The sequence below is a fragment of the Aquila chrysaetos genome, chromosome 7 (genome assembly GCF_900496995.4).
Source record: "Aquila chrysaetos chrysaetos chromosome 7, bAquChr1.4, whole genome shotgun sequence".
NCBI lineage: Eukaryota > Metazoa > Chordata > Aves > Accipitriformes > Accipitridae > Aquila > Aquila chrysaetos.
Window position 1 is genome coordinate 39,756,352 of NC_044010.1, and position 20,751 is coordinate 39,777,102.

General features: G+C 38.6%; 1 protein-coding gene across 2 annotated transcripts in view; it reads right to left on the minus strand.

Moving 5' to 3' along the window:
* Positions 1–256: 256 nt before the first annotated feature.
* The window catches only part of PRRG1 (proline rich and Gla domain 1), a 34,828-nt gene continuing 14,333 nt past the window's right edge, over positions 257–20,751 (minus strand). For both annotated transcript variants that reach the window (XM_030020495.2, XM_030020493.2), the window contains 3 exons: positions 16,447–16,496; positions 12,090–12,250; positions 257–4,402 (listed from right to left, as the gene is read on the minus strand). In XM_030020495.2, the coding sequence (XP_029876355.1) occupies positions 3,878–4,402; positions 12,090–12,250; positions 16,447–16,456 (696 nt within the window). In that variant the 5' untranslated portion in view covers positions 16,457–16,496 and the 3' untranslated portion in view covers positions 257–3,877. The remainder of the gene's footprint in view (positions 4,403–12,089; positions 12,251–16,446; positions 16,497–20,751) is intronic.

The following is a 20,751-nucleotide window of genomic DNA, read 5'->3' on the forward strand; positions in this document are numbered from 1 at the left end:
GTTATTTAGCTATGGCTGTTTTTTTAAAAAATGGAAAATAAACAAATTCACAAATCTGATTAAAACTGAGCCTGAATTTTGAAAGCATATCAAGTCTACCTGCAAACAAGATTATATTTATACTTTAAGGTATCAAAACTATTGATTCACTGCAACTGATTAAGTACATACAAGAATGGAAATGAAAACATTGCTAAAATACACAAAGTTAATTCTCACTGTAGTTGTGTAGAATTGATATTTTGAAACATTAGAGGCATCTTAAAAAATTTTATTTAGCACATCCAAAAACAAATGTTACAAAAAATTTTCTATAAACATAGGCAAAATTGTTTAAATAGGATAATTTAATGTAAACCAAACCCCTTTAAAATATGCAATACTGTAATCACGAGGTTATTTACATCCAGTGAAGACAGAACAACCTTCACTAAGGCTAAATATCATCTAAGCAAATAATTAAGTTCCATAATTTCTTAAAACAGCGACACTTACATTTAAGTTAGTTTTAGTAGATAAATCATCTCAGTCCTAATACAAGATGAAATTCAATGTTACATTCAGAAGTGGGAAAGGCAGTATCCTGACTATTCATGTCATCAGTCAAGATAGTACTGCATTCAGACTTGCAAAACCTTTAGAGAGGTACAACTATAAATTTATAATATTTATTGCATGACAATGCAATTACAGGATAGGTAAAACAACTAAGTGACCTGGGAAAAAAAGCTGTATAAAACCCCAGTACAAATGAAATTTTATTTTTCCATCAGATTAGAAAAGCCAGCCACAAGACCGAGCTATTTTCCCACATTTCACAAAACAGAACAAAATAATTTGTAATTTGACATTATTCCAACATGGAGAAAGCTGTTCATGTCTTAGAAAAAAAATACATTTGGATAACTGTCCCACTCAGGTTTTCTTTAATTATGAAATTTATTCACCAAGACATAAGTTTATAGCCTGCAATGGCTTTCATGCTCATGTACACGGAAAAGGCATAGCCCAATAAATTCAACTCATAGATCATTTTAGATATTTGGTTGTGGCTTTTTTGGAAAGACAAGCATCATTTTTGCATTGCACATAAAAGTATCTACAGGATACAGCAACATAATCAACTTAGGAGCCAGAAACATAAGCCATTAAAAGTGGTAGTGGAATACAGAGTAATAAAAAAAAAAAAAAAAAAAGGAAAAAAAAAAAAGCCAGCTCATCTCTAGACTGCCCATGTTCAAGGGACGATGACAGCTGCTGAATGACCTAATGTGAAATGGGTGATCTCCATGCATTTCCCACAGGAAAGTCTTATATCCAGACAAAAAAAGTGACTGCTAAAACTACTAGCTGTGCTGGCAGGCACAGGAGATGCCAATATGGCATGGACATTGAAACACCAGCTCTTTTTGAGGTGGTTTCTGCACGTTGAGATGAGGCACTTTGTTTTGGTAACGTCTGCCTAAAGCAGTATACTAACTGTTGCTCAGTATAAAAGGAGCTTTAACTTCTACAAGTGGCAATTCAGGACACACAAGAGCTAAAACCACTTCAAAAGAAAAGGTCAGACAGTCCAAAAACAAGACCCTGGCAATTCTTACTACAAGTGTCCAAAACATATTGTACTTATCTGCCCAATATCTATTATATAATAAACGTAAATAAGAGTTATCTTTTTGACAACAGTTTGACCTGGAGTTCATCTATTAACTCTAATACAACTTGCCTCAGCATCTGAAGATCCCCAGTAGACAACTTAGGCAACCTACTCTCTGTCAAAAATGAGAACACAAAATTAATCATAAAATCCTTACTTCATTTGTCAATACATTATATCAAATTCTTACAGAAGTGTGCATATACACACCCATCTTTGACCACACATTTCTTTTCAGCAGCTTTCTGTAAAATTCCTTAGGGAAAAGACGGGCCATGCCCCCATGAGACAGTAGACACCAGCACACATCTCAGACATTAACAGCAAGGATGGCACTGGCATTTCATTTGGGGTCTTTGGAACAAGATGCAGTTTGGGTTTCTGTTGTAAGAAAGCCAGCATAACACAGTAGTCCTTCAGGGATAAATACCTTTCAATCTGTGCCAATTGATTAGTGGAACACAGAACAATACTAAAGCTAATGCCATGCTACCTACGTGTGGGAAGAAAGAAAACTAAAATGAATATTCAGAAGCTAAATCAAGCAATGAACTTTTAAATCAAGCTGGGAAAAAAGAAATCGCCACACTACAGCTTGCACCACCTTAACTATCACCAGAGTCTAAACCAGGTGGTGGAAATTCTGTACAAGCCTCTATTCTAACTTGCATCAAGCCTGTCAGAAACCTACATCTCTTCAGCCTCTAAAAGTCACTCCGGACTAATGCCTGGGGCTATGCCTGCGTTGTGTTCTTAGAAATACAACACGGTGGGTCCTCACGGTTCTGCCCTCCGTCAGGTGGGCTCCGCAGCTCACAGCTGGAGCGAGCAGAGCCAGGCTGGCCACACAACTTCTGGAGCCAGCCTGGACTAACATGCTTCCCAGCAGCTCTTACTCTGATGAGCACCCGTAACCCAAGAGCTGTGAAAAAAAAGGCTTGCGTACACTGAGAACGGAGTGTGCTTTAAGAATTCATGTCATGGATAAAAGCACTACACTGATCTTAGAAACAATGAAAAATGTAAGTAGCTTTATTTCTTTATAACATACTGTTAACTTTTGCAACAGAAGCACCTTGTTGGAATGGATAAGCAATAAATATATCTGTTGTTGAAAAAAAGGTATCTATATCCTCTGCAAAGTATTTCCATAGCCACCAATACAAGGTGCCCACACGGTACATGTACGTATGCAAGAGGCAAAAGAATATCAGGATTTGAGGAAGGGGTTTTTATTTCGTAGTTGGGGGAAAAAAAAAAAAAAGTCACACACCCCTAATGTTTTCCCTTTTTTCCCCTTTTAAAAAGGAAATTAATACCTTTGGGTTTATGTGTTTATGGATAATAGCCTGGTCCCAGTGAAGACTATGATAGGAAGACTATGATCAGGAATTTATCCACTCTTGAGTATAACAGTATTTCATTATTTACCGTTGCATGAACTTTCAAGTTCTAAAGTTAACATATGCACACTTCTCACCTCTAGAATACACACGTACAAAAAGATAGGAAAACAGAGAGGAGAGGCAGAACACAGACAGAAAAGTACACTATTAAATCCACTAATTAGTATCTTGTATTGTTAGCTTCTAAACATTTACAGAATTTTGAGTTCTAATAGCAAAAGCTTTAGAATACACCTCTTCTGCTAGGACTCTGAAATTATTGCTATTATGCCAGCATACTCTTAACGAGATACTGGTTTGAACACAAAGGCATACTGCTCTCAGCCTTCCCAGGGCCCAGGATAGGGTGCAGCATGTAACAAAAACCCAAGTGAGAAAAAGGAACCAACCAGACAAGAGGCAATACTGCAAACTCAGTCCCCTTGAAGTGTAAATAATTACCTAAAATGTTGCTTAAGGATTCCCTACTTCAGGCAATTCTGGCAGTCTGCAGTAAGAAAGGGGAGGGGGATTCCACAAATCTTGTGGGGAATGTGGACAACGTTCTGAATAAAACAAGCGACAACCCTCAAAGCAGAGGGACTTTTGAGAAGTATGACAGAGTACCACGTTTGTACCTGCACTCACTCTCAATACAGATTCCTTAAGACCTGCCGTAGGGGAAAAAATCCCAAACCCAAAGAACAAGTGAATCTAAAACAAAAGTGAAGTTCATTGTACAAGTCCATTAAATTACAGAAATGCATAATAAGCCAAGATAAAGTGCTACAAAATGATTAGTAATTTTTAAAAAGTCCATAGCATTCTTCTTGCTTTACTTGGTACCGGTGACAACAGGAGATAGTGCAATGGCACTGGCTGAACTGGAATTCACAATGTCTTCGTATTGTGGGGGTGGATCTAAATGTTGTTCAGTTTCACTGCTTCTCACACTGATTTCGCCAGTGGCTTCCTCATATGAAGGAGGAGGATCACAGTTTGAGAGCCTTGTGGATATTGAGTCTGACCGTCCATCCATATAGCTCAGACCTCCTGGAGAAAGCCCACTGACTTCATACATTTCCTCCTGTGGGGAATGAACAATGCTGAGAGGCGGCGGAAGAGGACCTCTGCCATCAGCCACAGCACCATCACCCATTGCTTCGTGGGCTCCCCTATGCACGTACACCGACTGTCTACGCATTTTCTTTTTAAACAGGCATCTCCATATGACAAAAATGACAATGAGGATAACAAAAAGGCCAATGATTAATGGAAATGCAAGGTAAAATGAATACCAGGTATGTCCTGTGTTACTTTCTCCCTGAAGTCCATTTTTGTAGACTTTCCAGAACTCCTTCTAGAAGAGCAAGACAGGATAAGTCAGAAACTATAAGACAGTTAAAAAAAATAATCACTGTAAGCAAGTTGTTTTAAATGAATGAGGAAAAAAAGGCATTTCAAATACTGATGATTAAAATAAGAACTGGTATGGATAAGCACACACAATAAACTTTCAAATTTTCTTCTGGTGTGATTAGTGATACAAAAGGATTTTTGTTTTTTAAAATCAGCTCCTCACTGCTTTTAAGATTCCTGTGTCTGCACTTAATATTTACAGCAGCACAGACAGGACCAGGTGAAAAATAGTAGTAGTAGTAATAATAATAATAATGGTAATAAAAAAATCTAATCAGCATGCACATCAGCCCTCTGGTGGATCAAAATTTTTCAGCACCACTCAAGGTAAAAGTTAGTGTTTTGTTCATTTGTTTTAAAATTGTAACAATATACTAATACAATTTGACAGGGAAATACTGTTTCGGAATGACAGACCATTTTGGCAAAGCACAACTATGTTGTACTGTCATCTCATAATTTAGACTTCCCCCACCCTGTGGCTCATAAAGCAATCGTTGTCAGCTTATTTTGAGTTGATTCATACCCTCTGTTTATAGTTAAAAATAGCTCCAGCACTACGAGAATATTACACAGCTTATTATATTCTAGAAATTTTGACAGCGCAGCTACAGATAAATGGAACAAAGTGAAAAGTGAAAATATGAACAAGTGAAAACAAAGATGAAGGGGGATACCAGTACTTGAAAGTACTCTTTGCTATATTAATATGCACACGCAAGAGCACAAAGATCATGTCGCCATCCAATTTTCTCTGCAGTGAATGCTATGAAAAAAACAGTACAAAGAAAAACATACCCTGCCTCAAAAAAGTAGTCATCCTCACCTGTAGCATAAGGTTTCTCCTACTAAGAAACACTTTCAGTGTACTGGGGTTTATAGTCATGAATAATTTAAGAAAAAAATAATTACCTCCATCCCACCAAATCCATGCCAGAAACTCTGAACTCTTTAGTTTTCTTTAAAAATGGAGACCCAACCCATTCACACTCATGCCAGCATTTATTTTAAATGATAGCACACGTCTCACATGCAAGTATTTATAAAATAGTCACCAGGAAAAATGGATATTGTCATTGCTCAGTTATTAGTAAATGAGATGCTCAGGCTGCAGACTGACTGACTTTGTGCACAGACAAATCAGATCGATCAATTTTTTTAGTTCAGGACTGCTGCCACATGATCAGCATTAAACAGATAATGCCACCAAACTTATCTCAGAGGCAGCTTGGGTCCAGAAGCAGCATGGCCCCTCTAGTGTGGAGGCTAAGTTTGCCCTGTGCAAAGCCAGGACCAGGACCAGGACACCATGGGCAAAACACATGCTCGCAATGCTTCTGGATCAGAATTTACTAAGGTTAAGAGCAATGCCATGTGCATGAAACAACTGGCCAGCCTGTAGATTTTCTTTTTTAAAAAATAAATTCAGTTGTTCTTAGCCCTATACTCAGTACAAGTTCCCCCCCCAAAAAAAAGAAAAAAAAAAAGAAAAAAAAAGTCTTAATTCCTACAGCAACCCAGGATCAGGCTTTTTTCCTAAATTCCAAGGCTTGACATCACAAGCAGGTCATCACAGTGCTGCTCTTTGATGTGAACCCAGGTACAAATCATCTAAGCTAAGTCAGGCAGCATTGGCTTCAAAGTAAGCAAGTCTTGGAGGATGGACTAACCTCTCTAAAACCCCTTCTCTGCAAAGGCCTTCCTTGATGCATTGTTCCACAGTGAACTCCAGATCAACTGTCCTGACTTCAGAAAAACATATTTGAGGGGGGAAACTAACATTGAAAAACTGGCATTAGCTGCACAGCTGAGGACTTTTGGGATCTCTACATGATAAAACCCAACAAACCCAAAAACCGACAAAACCAAAAACCTCACCTCTCCCCACCAGATCACCAGGCAATTAAGAAGATCTGTTACCTATTACCTTTCCATCTGGTTTGAATACAAGTAACTAGATTCTTTAGTGGAATAAATATATTGTCAACTAAAAAAGCTGGTAAGGATTCATTAGAATTATTAAATGCTACTGTCTGTACTGGAACCAAACTTCCCACTTCACTGTTCTGTGGCCTCAACAGCAGCAAAAGAATAAAATGGTGCAGTGTTTGGTTTTGAGGCCAAAGTTGCACAGATTTACTGAAAGTCATCAAATATACTGCGCAAGGATGTATCGTTTTAAAGACTTTGTGGAGGAGAAAGGTAGATTTGATGAAACAGAAGAAATCACACTTTTCCCCTAGTAATATATTTTGTGTTGCAGACTGGAGAGGAAACATACGTTCTCCAGTGGAAGGGTAGTAAGTTGTGACTGGTATTTTAGTACTGTTTCCATGTTACTTCTAGCTCAGCTCTACATGCTGGAGAAAAGGTCTCTGTACCTTCTTCAGAAAGCTGAAATACCAGCATCTCTCCTTGTCACTCTGCAACATGGCAAAGCAGCAGAAAAGCTGTTTTCCCAGAGTGGCAGGCAATTAGTTCAGAATAGGGTGTGTGGCTGTGGGGGATGTTCAAGTTGATGGTGTGACCGGACAGGTGCATAAAGACCTTAAGGTAAGAGTTTAAACTGCCTTAAGGATGAAAGTAGTTTAATGTCCACTTTCATTTACATGCTAGACAAAGGAAATAAATTTCAAGACAGTTTAGACACACACACCCATGTCAAAAATTACAGTCCTTCAGGTCTAAGGTTATCTTACAGAGACAGAAGAATAAAGTTCTGCACACAGGTAAAAAAAATACTAAGAAAGAAACACTTGTTTTGCCATTTAAAAAAATAATCTTTCTTTAAATTTTCCTCTTTGGAAAAAAAAACCCAACCCCACAAAAATCCACCAGCAAAAAACTTACTAGCACTAGACCTCAGGTTTCCAGCTTGTATTTTTGCAAGCCAAATCTCAAAAGAGAAGCACAAAGACTGTTAGTTTCAGACTGACGGAATTTGACAGGAACTGCAGGAAACTAATACTTCAGGTTCAAGTTGCGCAGCTGCCAAGCAGCTCCCCCTCTGCTCTGTCATCTCACAGCTACGCTGCACTGTGAAGTGAAGGCACAGGAGGAGGACAAGCCACCTGGTCAAAGTCAAATCATGCCCAACAAAACCACAGAGAACTTGGATGAATTTGCACAGTGTAAGAATTTGTACAAACTGCTATGAAAAAAACCCAAGAAGCGGAAAATACTGAAAACCTAGGAAACAGCTGTAGAACTCAGAGAGAAAGTTAAAGAGTAATTCAAAAGTTGGAAAACTAACAGCACAAACATCCCTTCTGCAGCTGCTGGTCTCTTAAACCAACAACAAAAAGGACTTTCTACTTAACAAAATTACTAACTTGTGATTTATGAAAAGGACACTCCAGTAATAATTTATCCTTGAGTGCTGTACAGCTGGGAATACCAGGCGTATATGCCTTAAAAGGCTGAAAAACTAAGTTAAGCAAGCCACAGAATCAGATAACTGCAGTGGAAAAGACTTAAAAAACATCTAATGTATATTCCTGCTAAGAACTACTTTTCTGAATGTCCCTTACTGCTTTGGCAAATCCAGTTTGAAATAATCAAAAGGAATTCTCAAGGGCATCCCACACAAAGACAGTTATGGCCAATTTGCCAGAATTTTGTTTCCCTTTTATTTCTAATACTTCTCAGAACAGTCAGCATCAGTCAACTGGATCTGAACGCTGCATCAAATAAGGGATCCACATGAAAGTTAAGAGACTCGCACCCTGCTGAGAATTTCAGCTGAGGCCTTTACTACATTTGGCAGCATCATCAGCCTCAAATGATTCTTGGTCAATTGTCTGACTTGTTTTAAAGGTGGACTAATAATATACCACTCAGAAGACTGCTTGATATTCAGTAGGCAGAGGATGCAAACAAAGCAATAATGGGAAGCGAGTGTACCTACTACACCGTTTTCTTCTGGTGTGCCCTCAATTTCAGTTGGCAGGAAAAGATTCACCTCTTCTCTTCTGGGTATTTATCCAGCATCCATAATTAGAAATAGACTGATGCTAGAAGTCTTACTTGATCACATCATTTTAGATCTCGTGCTGACAAGTTTTGAGTTGCTTGCTAAGCTTTTTAGTAGTTTGTTTGTTTTGCTAGAATAGAGCTATTTAGAGAACCTTGCAAACTGTGACTTCTAGCTTTTAAAATCTTCATGCAGTATAATTTTATTTCCATTAACTCATTTTTTTAAATTAATATCAGTGCTTCAATCACACTTCGCACAGTAACCTTTAAACAAATCTTTGAGTCTCCCAACAACCTCTGACAACTGACCAGTGACCACATACAGGGCTGCCTGCAGGCTACAGGTACTACAAATAAACAGCTTTACTAGATCAGACCTAGGGTTCACCTAATCTGTTACCTTCTCTCTCACAACAATCATTAAGAGACTGCCGAAAGAAGAGTTCAAACACAAGCAGGCAGTGATACTCTCCCAGCTTCCACGTATTTGTACTTCAAGACTTCTGTTACCCAAAGCTGACCCCTTTTATTCAATAGTTCCAGATTGATTTATCTTCCATTCATTTATATTGTTGTTCTCTGAACCTATACGAGGTTTTAGGATCCGAGACATCCTGCGGCAAGGCAGTCCACAGTTCTATTATCTGTGGTGAGAAGAGATAATTCTATTTGCTTTGAAGCTGCACCTTCTAGTTTCCTTTGAGGCCCTCTCAGCTCCCCTATCTGTCAGAAGGATGGCAAGTGACTGACCTCAGTTCAATGTTCATGCTCCTCACAGACATCATCACATATTCCCTGATTTAACTCTTTTCCGATCTACTGTTACAGAAATCTTTTCGTATCTTTGGTCAACTGCCACACTTTGTTGGTTCTCTGGTCTTTCCTCAGCTACTAATTTGCCTTTTAGGAGATAGGGAGATCAGATCTGTACACAACACATTCAAGATGCGGGTGCGCAATGACATAATTATTTTCTCCACTTTGATCCCTATTCCTTTCTTTGGATTCTTAGCACTCAGGTTTTTATTGTGTTTTGCTTTTGACTGCTGAGCATTACATTCAAGTCTTCACAGATTCAAATTCAGATCTTGTTACCGAGTTCAGTTCAGAGCCCATCATATATATAATGAATGTTCCCTTTTCCCCCGCACGCATTACATTTGTCAACGCTGAATTTCATATTCTATCTACAAAGTCCCGCAAATTCTTCCCTGTTGGCTCTAGCCTTACTAACATAATAGTATTATCTTTATAATTAACTTTATTTTTTTAAATAATAATTCTGAACCTATCAAAATCCCCAAGCCCACACCATATTAAAGGCATTCAATATTTCCATGACAGCTATGCATGTACACTTAACATACACAATGCTAACTTCCAAGAAAAACTCATGCATCAAAAATAACTTGAGGGAACTGCTTGATATTATTTTAATGTTACAAATCTGGGTGTTGCACACCTCCCCGGAAGACTGCAGAAAAACAAAGAACCAAGTGGACAAGATAAAAAATACAAAGAGAGAGATTACACAAAACAAAGTTACCATGAGATAAATAAGCTACAGACCCTATTCAAATTCAGTCTATTTATACTATGATATCATTGCATCTTTGTTTACTCTGAATGTACTGTATCATGATCCTAGCGTACTGCATCCGTTTCCTTCCCCTGGGACGCAGAAGTTAAGTCTTACGAAGTGGCTGTAAGGATGAATACTGCTGGGGGACAATGGACTAAATAAAGCCTAAGTAAATGAGGCTGGTCAGGCACGACTGCACATTAGCAGAGCCTGGCCCATTAACAAGCTACCAACAACAGAATAAAACAGCTAGGCAAAAAGGACAAAGTAGTAGAAATGGATAAAAGGTCAGGACCTTATTGGGAGCTCCTTCTCCACTATGACACAAAGGTTGTGGCAAGAGCAGAAATGTAACTATTTCTATTTTACTACTTCCCAAATAGCTCTGCAAGGGAAATGCTATCTACCAAAACACAAAATGTTCCTAAATGGGGCAAAAGAAGCTGGAAGTGAAAAGCAACATGTTTTGGCTACACTTTGTCTCGTGACTTGAACTTCTTGTGCTACTTAAGCAAAAGTGATATTGTGTTAGAATTTTACACAAGTTGTGTCATTGTACACACTATTCTTAATTACACAATGAGCTATCATTAGGAATGGCCACACCAAGCCAAGTTTGGGAGGTAAAAAACATGTGTGTGCATGCATTTTAAACCTTCAGAAAGAAGAAGCTTTGAAGAGACACTGCATGTTCTACTACTTCATTTTAATAAATCAGAAAGTTCTCATTCCAGCTTTATCCATCTCTCCAGGTATGACCTCCAACAAAAAGATGCCAAGAATTTAAAAAGTTCAGCACGCTTTTACACATCGCTATTTTTTGATGTGGAGCTCAGCCACTGAAGGGTGGAATGCATCACCTGTGTAAATTCTGGAAGAAATCTGAAATGCCCCCTGTGCCACTTCACCCATTAACCCACTGGCCTTGCAAGTACAATCTCCCCGTGCAAAAACACACGAGGGATAGAACGTTTTTTTGAACATAGGTTTTCTGACTCACATTTTCTAGCACCTGTTTTTCTCTTTAGATTCATCCTCAAATTCAGCCCTAATTTCAGCCATGTCTGTCTTGAATTAAAAAAAAAAAAAAAAAAAAAAAAATTCTCGATTGTATTGCATTAAATAGGTCAGATGCCACCAAGAAAAACCTGTGTACTGTTTTTATTTGTTGGGAAGCAATATATGATATGTTGGGTATGATGTGCAGCTATTGCTTGCAGAGCCATTAGCCCACAAGCTTCTTTTAATTAGAGAAGCCAACAGTCTTACGCAACAACTCTGTGCGGCCCTATCTGCTTCATTCCCATCAAGTTAATGTATCACTGCCCTTGCATAACACATGGTAGCACTGAGATTATTGTGCTTTCCATGTTTTAGATCATTGGGGCTTGCAGATTTTAGCCTGAAGAAGGCCACTAGTCTTTCCTTATTTTTAGACTATTAATAGTCTGGACACTGAACACTTTGGCCAGCTACACCAGCACCCGGGATTCAAAGGTGTATTTTAAGTGGAAAGCTTTTTGAGTTGCTCACTCATTTTATGTGAACATATTCAATAAACAAGTTATTCCAGAAGGAGTGAGATAAGTGAAGACTTGTGCCCTTTGCTTCTATATATTCCCCATAACAGTCCCAATCCCATAAATTCTTCCAAGACAACTGCATTTATGATATCCAGGTCAGACTGGTGTGTGATGACAGGAGAACCAGTACCTAGGCTATTTGGGTAAATAGTGCTGCCAAACAGATGACAGTTTTGCCCACCTTTTCTCAAGTGGAGGTATTAATTCATGTTCCTTTTCTTCCCAGTTGTCAATTTTCACAATACTTATGAGCATAATTATCTTTGAGACTTCCACCCCTTTCAAATTCAGTTTAAGTGGGATGAAGGATTCAAAAGTTATTGCTGTGCAGTTTATCCATCTCCACTGTACACCTTATTTGCTTAAATAAACAGGTCAAAAAGAAAAACTAATCTAATGTAATGTTGGAAAACACACAAGCATTCAGCACACCCAAAAATTTAGTATCAGTACACCCCACCCATCTTTAAATACACACCAAAACATACCGTTTTTTCCTCATTTTCAAATGCTTCTCTTGCTTCTTCATAGCTACAGATTTCTTCTCTGCATTCATGTTCTATGTCACCTTGCTTTAATTCTTCCAGAAATGTGTTGGCCCTCGGGTATCTTTTTAACACAGAGTTGGCTTTGTCCCCTGTTAAGAACACTGAATAAGAGGAGAGACAACAAAGGTCACTTCTAAAATAGATATCCAAAACCTCACGCCAAAATCACTCAAAGAAAACGTGCTTTTAAGAAATAAAGAGCTTTTTCAAAGTCTTCCCCTTTATTTAATATGATAAAAGGCCTCTCCTAGTTTTGTTCACTATTGTAAGTAGTTGGGCCTCCAATTTCAGTAGTTATTGCTATAATGTCATAAATGCGATGGACCTCAATTCAGCATCACAGTCATGTACGCTTAAACAAGATTGAAGCCAGTGCCTAAGAAGAGTGCTCAGAAGAGACAGGCACATGCTCAGCTCAAGCGACTTCTTAAACTAAGATGACACAGAACAAACAAATCCTGCTTGTGAACATCCAAAAAGATATTTGCAACTGCCTGAGGGCATCACAGCCAGAATGCTCTGAAGTTTTTGATATAAATATTTATGAATATTACCCAGAGTCACACACACCAGAACAGCTGGATTTATCAAAGTTTAAGTCTATAAGTTTTCTTAAGCAACTTTGAAGCAGACTTGCTCCCTTCACTCAAGAAATCTCAACCATGAAATACTGACACTTTTGGGGGTGTGGGGGAGAAGTAGCCTCTTTCTAGTTTCTTAAATCATACACAAAACCTCGCCTTATTTGATGAATCAAATAAAACAAGCCCAAAAGGCAACCAACGTTCTGACACAGGTATTCTTTATTTGCTTTCCTTAGTTTTCTGTTCAATGAAAAGAGCTAGAAGCAACCTCTTTTCTTCTGATGTTCCAGCTTTCCCTCAAATTCCCTGACGCAATGATTTTTACAGTAATATGCAGCAACCAGAACACTCCAAAATCCAGCAGACTTAATTACCCAGGAGGTATACGTACAGTATTTCAGGTCAGAAAGCAAGAACATCATGTCAGTGCAACACTGTTCTTGGGCTCTCACTGCCAGCAAGAGGGGCTAATTATTCAATGCACTGCCATACTAATACACTCCTACCACTTTCCTGACCTATGCAATCATTTCTGCATTGGTTCATTTACAGCTAGTCTGTGAGCGCTGATATGCTATGAAGACAAACTGTCATTGTCTGCTGAAGGACAGAGACTGACTGATTTAAGCAATGATTTATCTATAATTTTATATGAATCAGTTTGCTGGGTTTTTTTCCTTAATCATCTGATTTTGAATTTTAAAAAAGCATGGCAGCAAGTCTACAAAGATGATCACTATGCTTTTGCTTTAGATAGATGTGGTGGCATTTTTGAGCAATGAGGCTACCACCATAATTAGGCTGATCTACGTTAATTTCATTTTGTTTAGTCTCTGTGGTATTCTTTGTTCTAAATTGTTAGACAGTCATCTTCCTTTTGCAAAGGATTAAATGAAGATTTGAAGATTAAGCTCCAAAACACCAGTCACGCCTATACTTTCAGTTGAATACACGTGGTATGTACATGCACCACATTAATTACACTATTCATGGTGTTGCCAGAGGTTCAGTGCATACAACTCTGCAACTGTACCTATCGCAATTTTGGTTTTCTACAGCACCACAGGTGAGCACATGGGCATCTCCTATTGTGTAAGTTCACTGACTAAATAATGTAGAAATTAATATTCAAAAATCTCTTCAAAAAGGAAAGAAAAAAAAGGATGGCTTCTTTCCATTTCCCACACAATTCTCCTGACTCCCCTCTAGGCCTGAAGAACTTGGTTTCTTTCAACATGCCCCAGTGACCACCTAAACATAATGAGCTGAAGGACTTGTCCACATCAGGAAGCCAGCATGCAGCCATGCATGGGGATCGACTGCCAGTGCTCTACCTACTTCTCACCAACTCCTCCTGTGGGCATTCCTGAAGCAGAACAACCTACAGCCCAGACTCTCTTAAGAGTCCCCATATGTGGAGTCACCGAAGAGTAGATAATGCACTATAAATCAAGTTTCCCTTCCTTCAGCAGATAAAACCTAGGGAATTTCATTTCACAGCTGGAATCCATCCCTGAAAAGAGCAATAAGAGAAACTACGACAGCTTTGTACTGGATGCAGGGGGAAAAGAAATAAAGAGGAAAATGCAGGTAGCTGAAAATACCCTGATTTAAAGGTTCTGGCTCCCAGAAACAGTATACAAATCTTTGTTTCTGCATGCACTTTCCAATTTACCAAAGCAGCAAACTGACAAAAAAGGTTTAAAAGCTGGTATGTTATGAAATATTGCATTTGATACACATTGGGATGAGTTTCTAGGTAATAGTTTAGTTTTCCAAAAAGAGCTAAGCATACGTATCTGCTTCAAAATGCATTGATGAAGAACAGCAAAACATTAAAATAATTCAATATTCAGGAGTGGCCTATATATGACTATCTAAAAAACCCAACTCTATTTAGCAATTCGTATTCAGAAAGTCTCTCTCTTCTCTCACAATATAGTATAGAAAATGCATACATCACAGGCAAAAAAGCCCGCTGAGGAAAATAAACCACACCCCATATTAATTCTGAATCTATCTGATAAATAATGATCTATGTTAATCCAGACCAGGAACAGCTTTTGACACTGCAAGGCTAGAAAAAATGAAGTATATTAATTTTTTTGCTTTGATTTGACATTTTTAGAGCTCTGCACACTCCTAGTGACTTTAAATCCTATTGAGAAGTCAATACAAATGTACCAAGGAAATATAAAAACATACACTGATCCAAGCAATCTTGATGGAGATACTGACTGAAATACAGTGTTTTAATGAGAATCAGTCATTGCCTGATGAATCCTGTAAAAAGAGATAATGGAACCGTATTGCAGAAATCACTTTGACTGCTTAGTATTCCAGGACCATCACCATGTAGACATTTAATTGCATAGGTGTAAAAAAACCTGCTTTGTGTTGGATGACCACCTAGCCAAGCTACAGCGTGGCTGAATTCACTACAGCTGTTACTATGGAGCTGAAGATAATCAGGGAGGAATTGCATGTGGCAAGAATAATGAAGCAAGATAAAACTTACTTTTTCACTTTGTTAAGAAGATTAACTAGCAAATACAAGATAAAGGAAAAATCAAAATGATGACTTTGGCATTATGTAACATAGACACAGAAACAAATATCTAAAGTCTCTTCCTCTCACAATTTTTCTAGAATATAGATGAAGATATAAAACTATCAAATTTAATGTATTTGAATACATGATTATTTCTTCAGACATGTTTGTGCTCTGTGTGTAACTGTAATACTTGGCTTTTAGCAAGTTTTTATGCATCAGAAAGCTACAAAGAAAATCACTCCAAAGTCTTAGTTTCATTTATTATTGAAGAGAGTAATACAGTCAGATCAATGTATTATATGTTCTCCGGAAAACCTGGGTGCGATCATAATAGTGAATAGATACTCTAGCAAGGCGAAATTCAATCAGAATCAGAGACAGGCAAGGACACAAGAGGATATATACATCTCAGCCTGCCAGCTGAAACTGTCACAGACAAAGAAAATAGGCTTCAGGTCTTTAGTGATAGAAGGAGCAGGGAGCAGCAGCAGCATGGGAAAAGTACTGAGACACAGAAGTGTTGCCAAAGCAAAGCCCAGGGCATTCTGGACACCAAAACCAGCTCTATTGAGACCATTACTGAGGCTTCCTTTTTCTGACTCCTTACCAACACCCAAGCAGATTAAAACCACCACTAAATACTAGAAATGAACAATTTTAAATTCGAAGCTGCAGCTACTGATAAATTTGAATCTTTCTGTAGGTCATCTTAATAAAACTATTTGGTTTGCACAGTGCAGAAGGGAGAAAAATAATTTTGAGCATTTACTTAGGAAGCTTAAAAAATGACTTCTGCTCTGAGAATCTGGAGTTACTGGGACAAGCGTAAGAACGGTTAAAACTAAAGTACTCAAGGCTGGAAATTCAGCTCTGTGGTCTTCATTCTGCAGCCAGCTTTCAAAGGTCCACAAATGAGTCTGTGATGATTATTATGGTCTGCATATAATACCTCTGTCAGAACACTAGTATGATTCCAGTTCAGTTTAGCGTGGGCAAAGATCTGCACCATATGTAACACCAAACCCAGTTCAATAGCAGAGGACATTTTTTGCACAAACTGACTGGGATTTTGAGCAAAGGACAGTTTTGGGGTGTGTTAATGCCCACTTGATAGCGGATAATAAAGAATGCACATTCATCACTAAGTTAACAAACTTACCACTATCCATGATGATTACTGTCAAGGCAGGGAACTTGCAAATACCAAGTCTGTAAACAAAAAAGGAAACATCCGGTTGAGTTTGTGAATTACCATGAACTTGGAAAAGTTTCTCTTGATTCCCAAGTAGTGTTACAAATATATCAGTGTTGGAAACCCCATGATCAAGATTAATCCCTCTTTTGAGCTGTACGGCTACCGCATGCAGACTAATTTCAGTAGTACAGGAATACCATCCAAAAAAAGATAACTCTTGTGAAATGGTGAATGCTTTAACCTCTTTCAAAGCTTTCCATATTTAGAATATGCAAAAATGCTAATATGAAACAGAAGGTGTGTATCATTTTAAACAAATCTGCAACCTCTGTTTTACCTAATTGAACTTGAAAGGTATTACATTCTCCACTGTAATTACTTATATCTTATCTAAGACTTAAATTCACTCTGCAAAGATCATCAAGTCAACTCATTATCTTTAGTCTATGGATCAGATTTTGTGAAATCAGAATGAACACATGCAAATTCATTCAGAGTCTGCTACTGATTAAAACAGAATGCCTGCATAAAGTTCAAGGGCAGAACAAGACCTGTGATTTGGCAAAGGAACTTGCAATACATGTGAGGATCCCAACCTGCCCTACAAGAACTTACATGTACTTTATACCTCATCTTGGAAAGAGAACAGACAAGAGATGCTCTCAGTCAAGAAAGTGCCTGAAGCTCATTGCACCCACCAGGCAGAAAGCCAAGAAGAACTGCATCTGAAGGCAGCAAGAGTAGTTTTGAGGGACTGTTTTCAGTTTCTTGGAGTCTTCGTTAGTATGGGAAAAGTTAAGAAAATAAAAGCTTTCAGGAAAGTGGGAGAAAGGTGCAGTTGTCTAACCAAGTTGGTGGAACACCACAAGGTTAAAGTTTTTTTTACTAATAAATTACCTACTCCTAAAGGTTAGCATTAGTTCTACTTCAGAGGCCAGGTTACACATCAACATATCATACCATACTAATGTCCTCATTCTCCATAAAACCAAAACCTCATAAGCAAACCTCTCTGTAAAAAAGTGACAACTATGCACAAAGTTTGGCCATAGCTGCTGTGATAAACAAAGAGGGAAAGTTAACACTTCCAGCACGGCCCATCCACCACTGTAATTCATCATGGAAGAGCAGACTGCAGTACTTCTAAGGACTGCTCCCGAAGTGAATGGAGCTCTCTAAAGGCATCCCAGTCTGCTGACAAAATTGTAGGATTGGGACTACAAGACATGTAGGATGGAGGAATAAACTGATATTAAAGCAAGTTCATCAAATCTCTGCAAAGGCAAATAAATGTGAATAAACAGCAGATATTAAAGCACTCAGATCTCACCACCATGGTATTTAGCTTTTCATTACTAAGTATTGTAGGGTAACAGAAACAGAGGGCTTAAAAAAAATTCTTCAGAATATATATAACCTCTTTTAATAACCTGAATTTTTCTTAGCAGACTGCTCTATGCAAAGACAAAACTGCCTTTGCCACTTGCTTCTTGAATAAAATTAAAATTAGCGTAGTTTTCTGGGTAGTCACATTGTTATAACGCAAATATCTGTGCTGAAGAAATTGCCAAGCTTTTAATAATAAAGAGGTCACAAAAAAAATTTGGCTACTGGCGTAACTATTTCTCTTCATCTGTTGCATCATGAGTTTCTTTTGCCCTTTATGACCGCCAGTTTCAGGTGGCTGCTTTTGCAATAGCACCTCAAATAAGATTCACAGCAATACAACAGCAAGACCCATGAGTGCTCACTTGCTCTGTTGAGCAGAATACAGTGCATGAAACACACCTTGCAAGGCTTCCCATCTCTAATGGGGATGTTTTTCTGCATTAAATTTCAGTTAGTCTTTAATATTTTACCCTTCTAACAAATAACTTGGGTGTGGATTTCAACAACATTAAAAAAAAAAAAAAAAAAGGCAAGCAGAACACACACATCCACATCCATGCTCACTGAGTCACAACTAGACGGCTCTGCCTACTGGGAACCGTGGCAGAAGCAAGGGGACTAACGTGCCACTTCCCTGCTACGGGACGTTTTCCACCAGGAGCAGAGTGTGACACTGCCTAGGCGTGCAGTGCTGCCTTGGAACCTGGCACCAGGTGCTTGGTACATCACGATCTTTGGGAATGAACCTCAGAATACTGACATACACAGACTGGGAAACAGGAAAACCTGTGGAGGAGGAGAAGAAAACAAAACACAAAAGGAAAAACACCTTTTATTTTCCTCAGTGGAAACTGAGGCAAGTATATTACGAACTAGTGACAAAATAAAGATTTGCTGAATTGGCAGCAAAACACAAATTACGTTTCTCTTCACCCTTCCTTCACTACAAAAGGAACCAGTGTGCCCTTCTCTATGAAATGTCAAATACTGCTTTCCAGCGGCTGTGGTGTAGAAACTTCTCTTCAACAATCTATGTTAGATTCTTACAGCAATTACGAGTATTCAGAGATCCCTGGAACTAATTATGTCCATTTTCCTACAAATGTGTGTCTCTCTTATGCTCCCCTGCCTTCTCCCTTCGTATCTCCCCAAACTTCTTCATTTCCAAGCTCTCACAAAACATAGCTAGCTTCCTGCTGTGACACCCAAATACCTACCGGGCAAGAGGTTGACTGAGGACACAGGCAATGGTTGCCCTGCCACTACATGGACATTACACTCACAGAACAGACTCTCCCACTACAGAGGAACTGCTTGGGTCTTTGCTCTCTACTTCATTGCCCCTTCCCCTAAAGGGAAGGAGCTTAATTATATTTTGGTCCTCTACTCTCTGACAGTCTTGTTTCAAATTGGCTAAATAGTTCACAGGTTGTTTGGATGAAGGGATCAAACACAAACAAGTACATACATCTTTTTTAGCTTCATAAACCAGCTAATAAAACTGAAGAGGGCTGGCAACACTACAGGAACATCTTGACTTGCTACTGACTCATTTATTCCTCTACCCAACTCTTTATTTAGTCTCCTGCTTTCAAGTCTTCATGAACCTTACTGAAGGCTAGGGTGGTCCTATGGTGTCAGAGCAATGTTTTTCATATATATACACAAACGCAAGAACAAGAAAACCCCCACAGATAGTATCTTACTAGTAACACCGATGTTTATTGTTTCAGGAATCCCTCTTCCAACTATCTTCTATATATTATCCCTTCCACACCCTCCAAGAGGTTATACATCACCTTAGATTTGCTTGTGGAAAAAGTGACAACACAGTGGTCAGCATGGATAGCACTATAGCCAAGCTGAACGTCAAATTCTGAGTTCAATGGCAAGCTGACATACCTGACCAAGTGATCTTTTCTGACTGCTTACTTGGCTGTCAGTATAATGGTCAAAACCAAACCAAAACTAAAACAATCAACCATCCACTTCTAGTAGAAAATATAATGACTCAAAGGGAAATACAATGAGTTCTAAAGCACGTGAGACAGCAAAGGAGACATACCAACAAGGCCCATGCTATTTACCAGCAGTACTGTGCTCACCACCAAAGGGCTGTAGCATCTTACTGAGGAGAAACGTTTTGCATGAAAGTTTAAGGAACTAATATTGAAGTAACAAATCAAGCTGTATATTTCTTTCTACAACTAACCTAAATATGTTTTCCTCAATCCTGAAAGTGCCCAAACCTTGTATACACTGTGTATAAGCTCAAAGCATAGAATATTTTTATACACATTTCCAAAGCTGGTAATCATATTCTAGCAGTGCAGTGTATCCCTTAAATTCGGAAGCTAACTAATTTCAGCATTAAAAGGTGTTGGCTCAAGACAGTATTTCTGCAAGATTTTGTTGCATTTATTAAGATAACCACATTCGGTTGGCAGGTACACCTCTTCTGGGTACATTTCCTGACTACAAGTTTTATGGAAACTTGTGTGCAGCACATACCATTAAAGGACAGAGGATCTGATGTGGGGCACACAAGTCCGGACTGCGTTCAGTATTCTCACTGACTGTCATATATTCTAGGGAGACAGCACATCAAGAACAAAGCAAGTCCTTAAGGGAAGGGATTACACAGAGAAGGGAAAATAAGGATAATGTAAAGCAGCAGCAGTACTTTTCCTCACTCGGTTCCTCATTTGCTGCTTTAACAGGGACTTAAAACACTGCAAGGCCATCATGCTCCTCTCACAACCAGGGAGGGATGCGCATTACAGTACCAGGTAGGGAAAAGGGAACTGGCTTTTTTCATTGTGCAATACAACTCTAACAGTGGATTCAGCTGTTAATTTTAGTTTTGTTATCTGTACAATT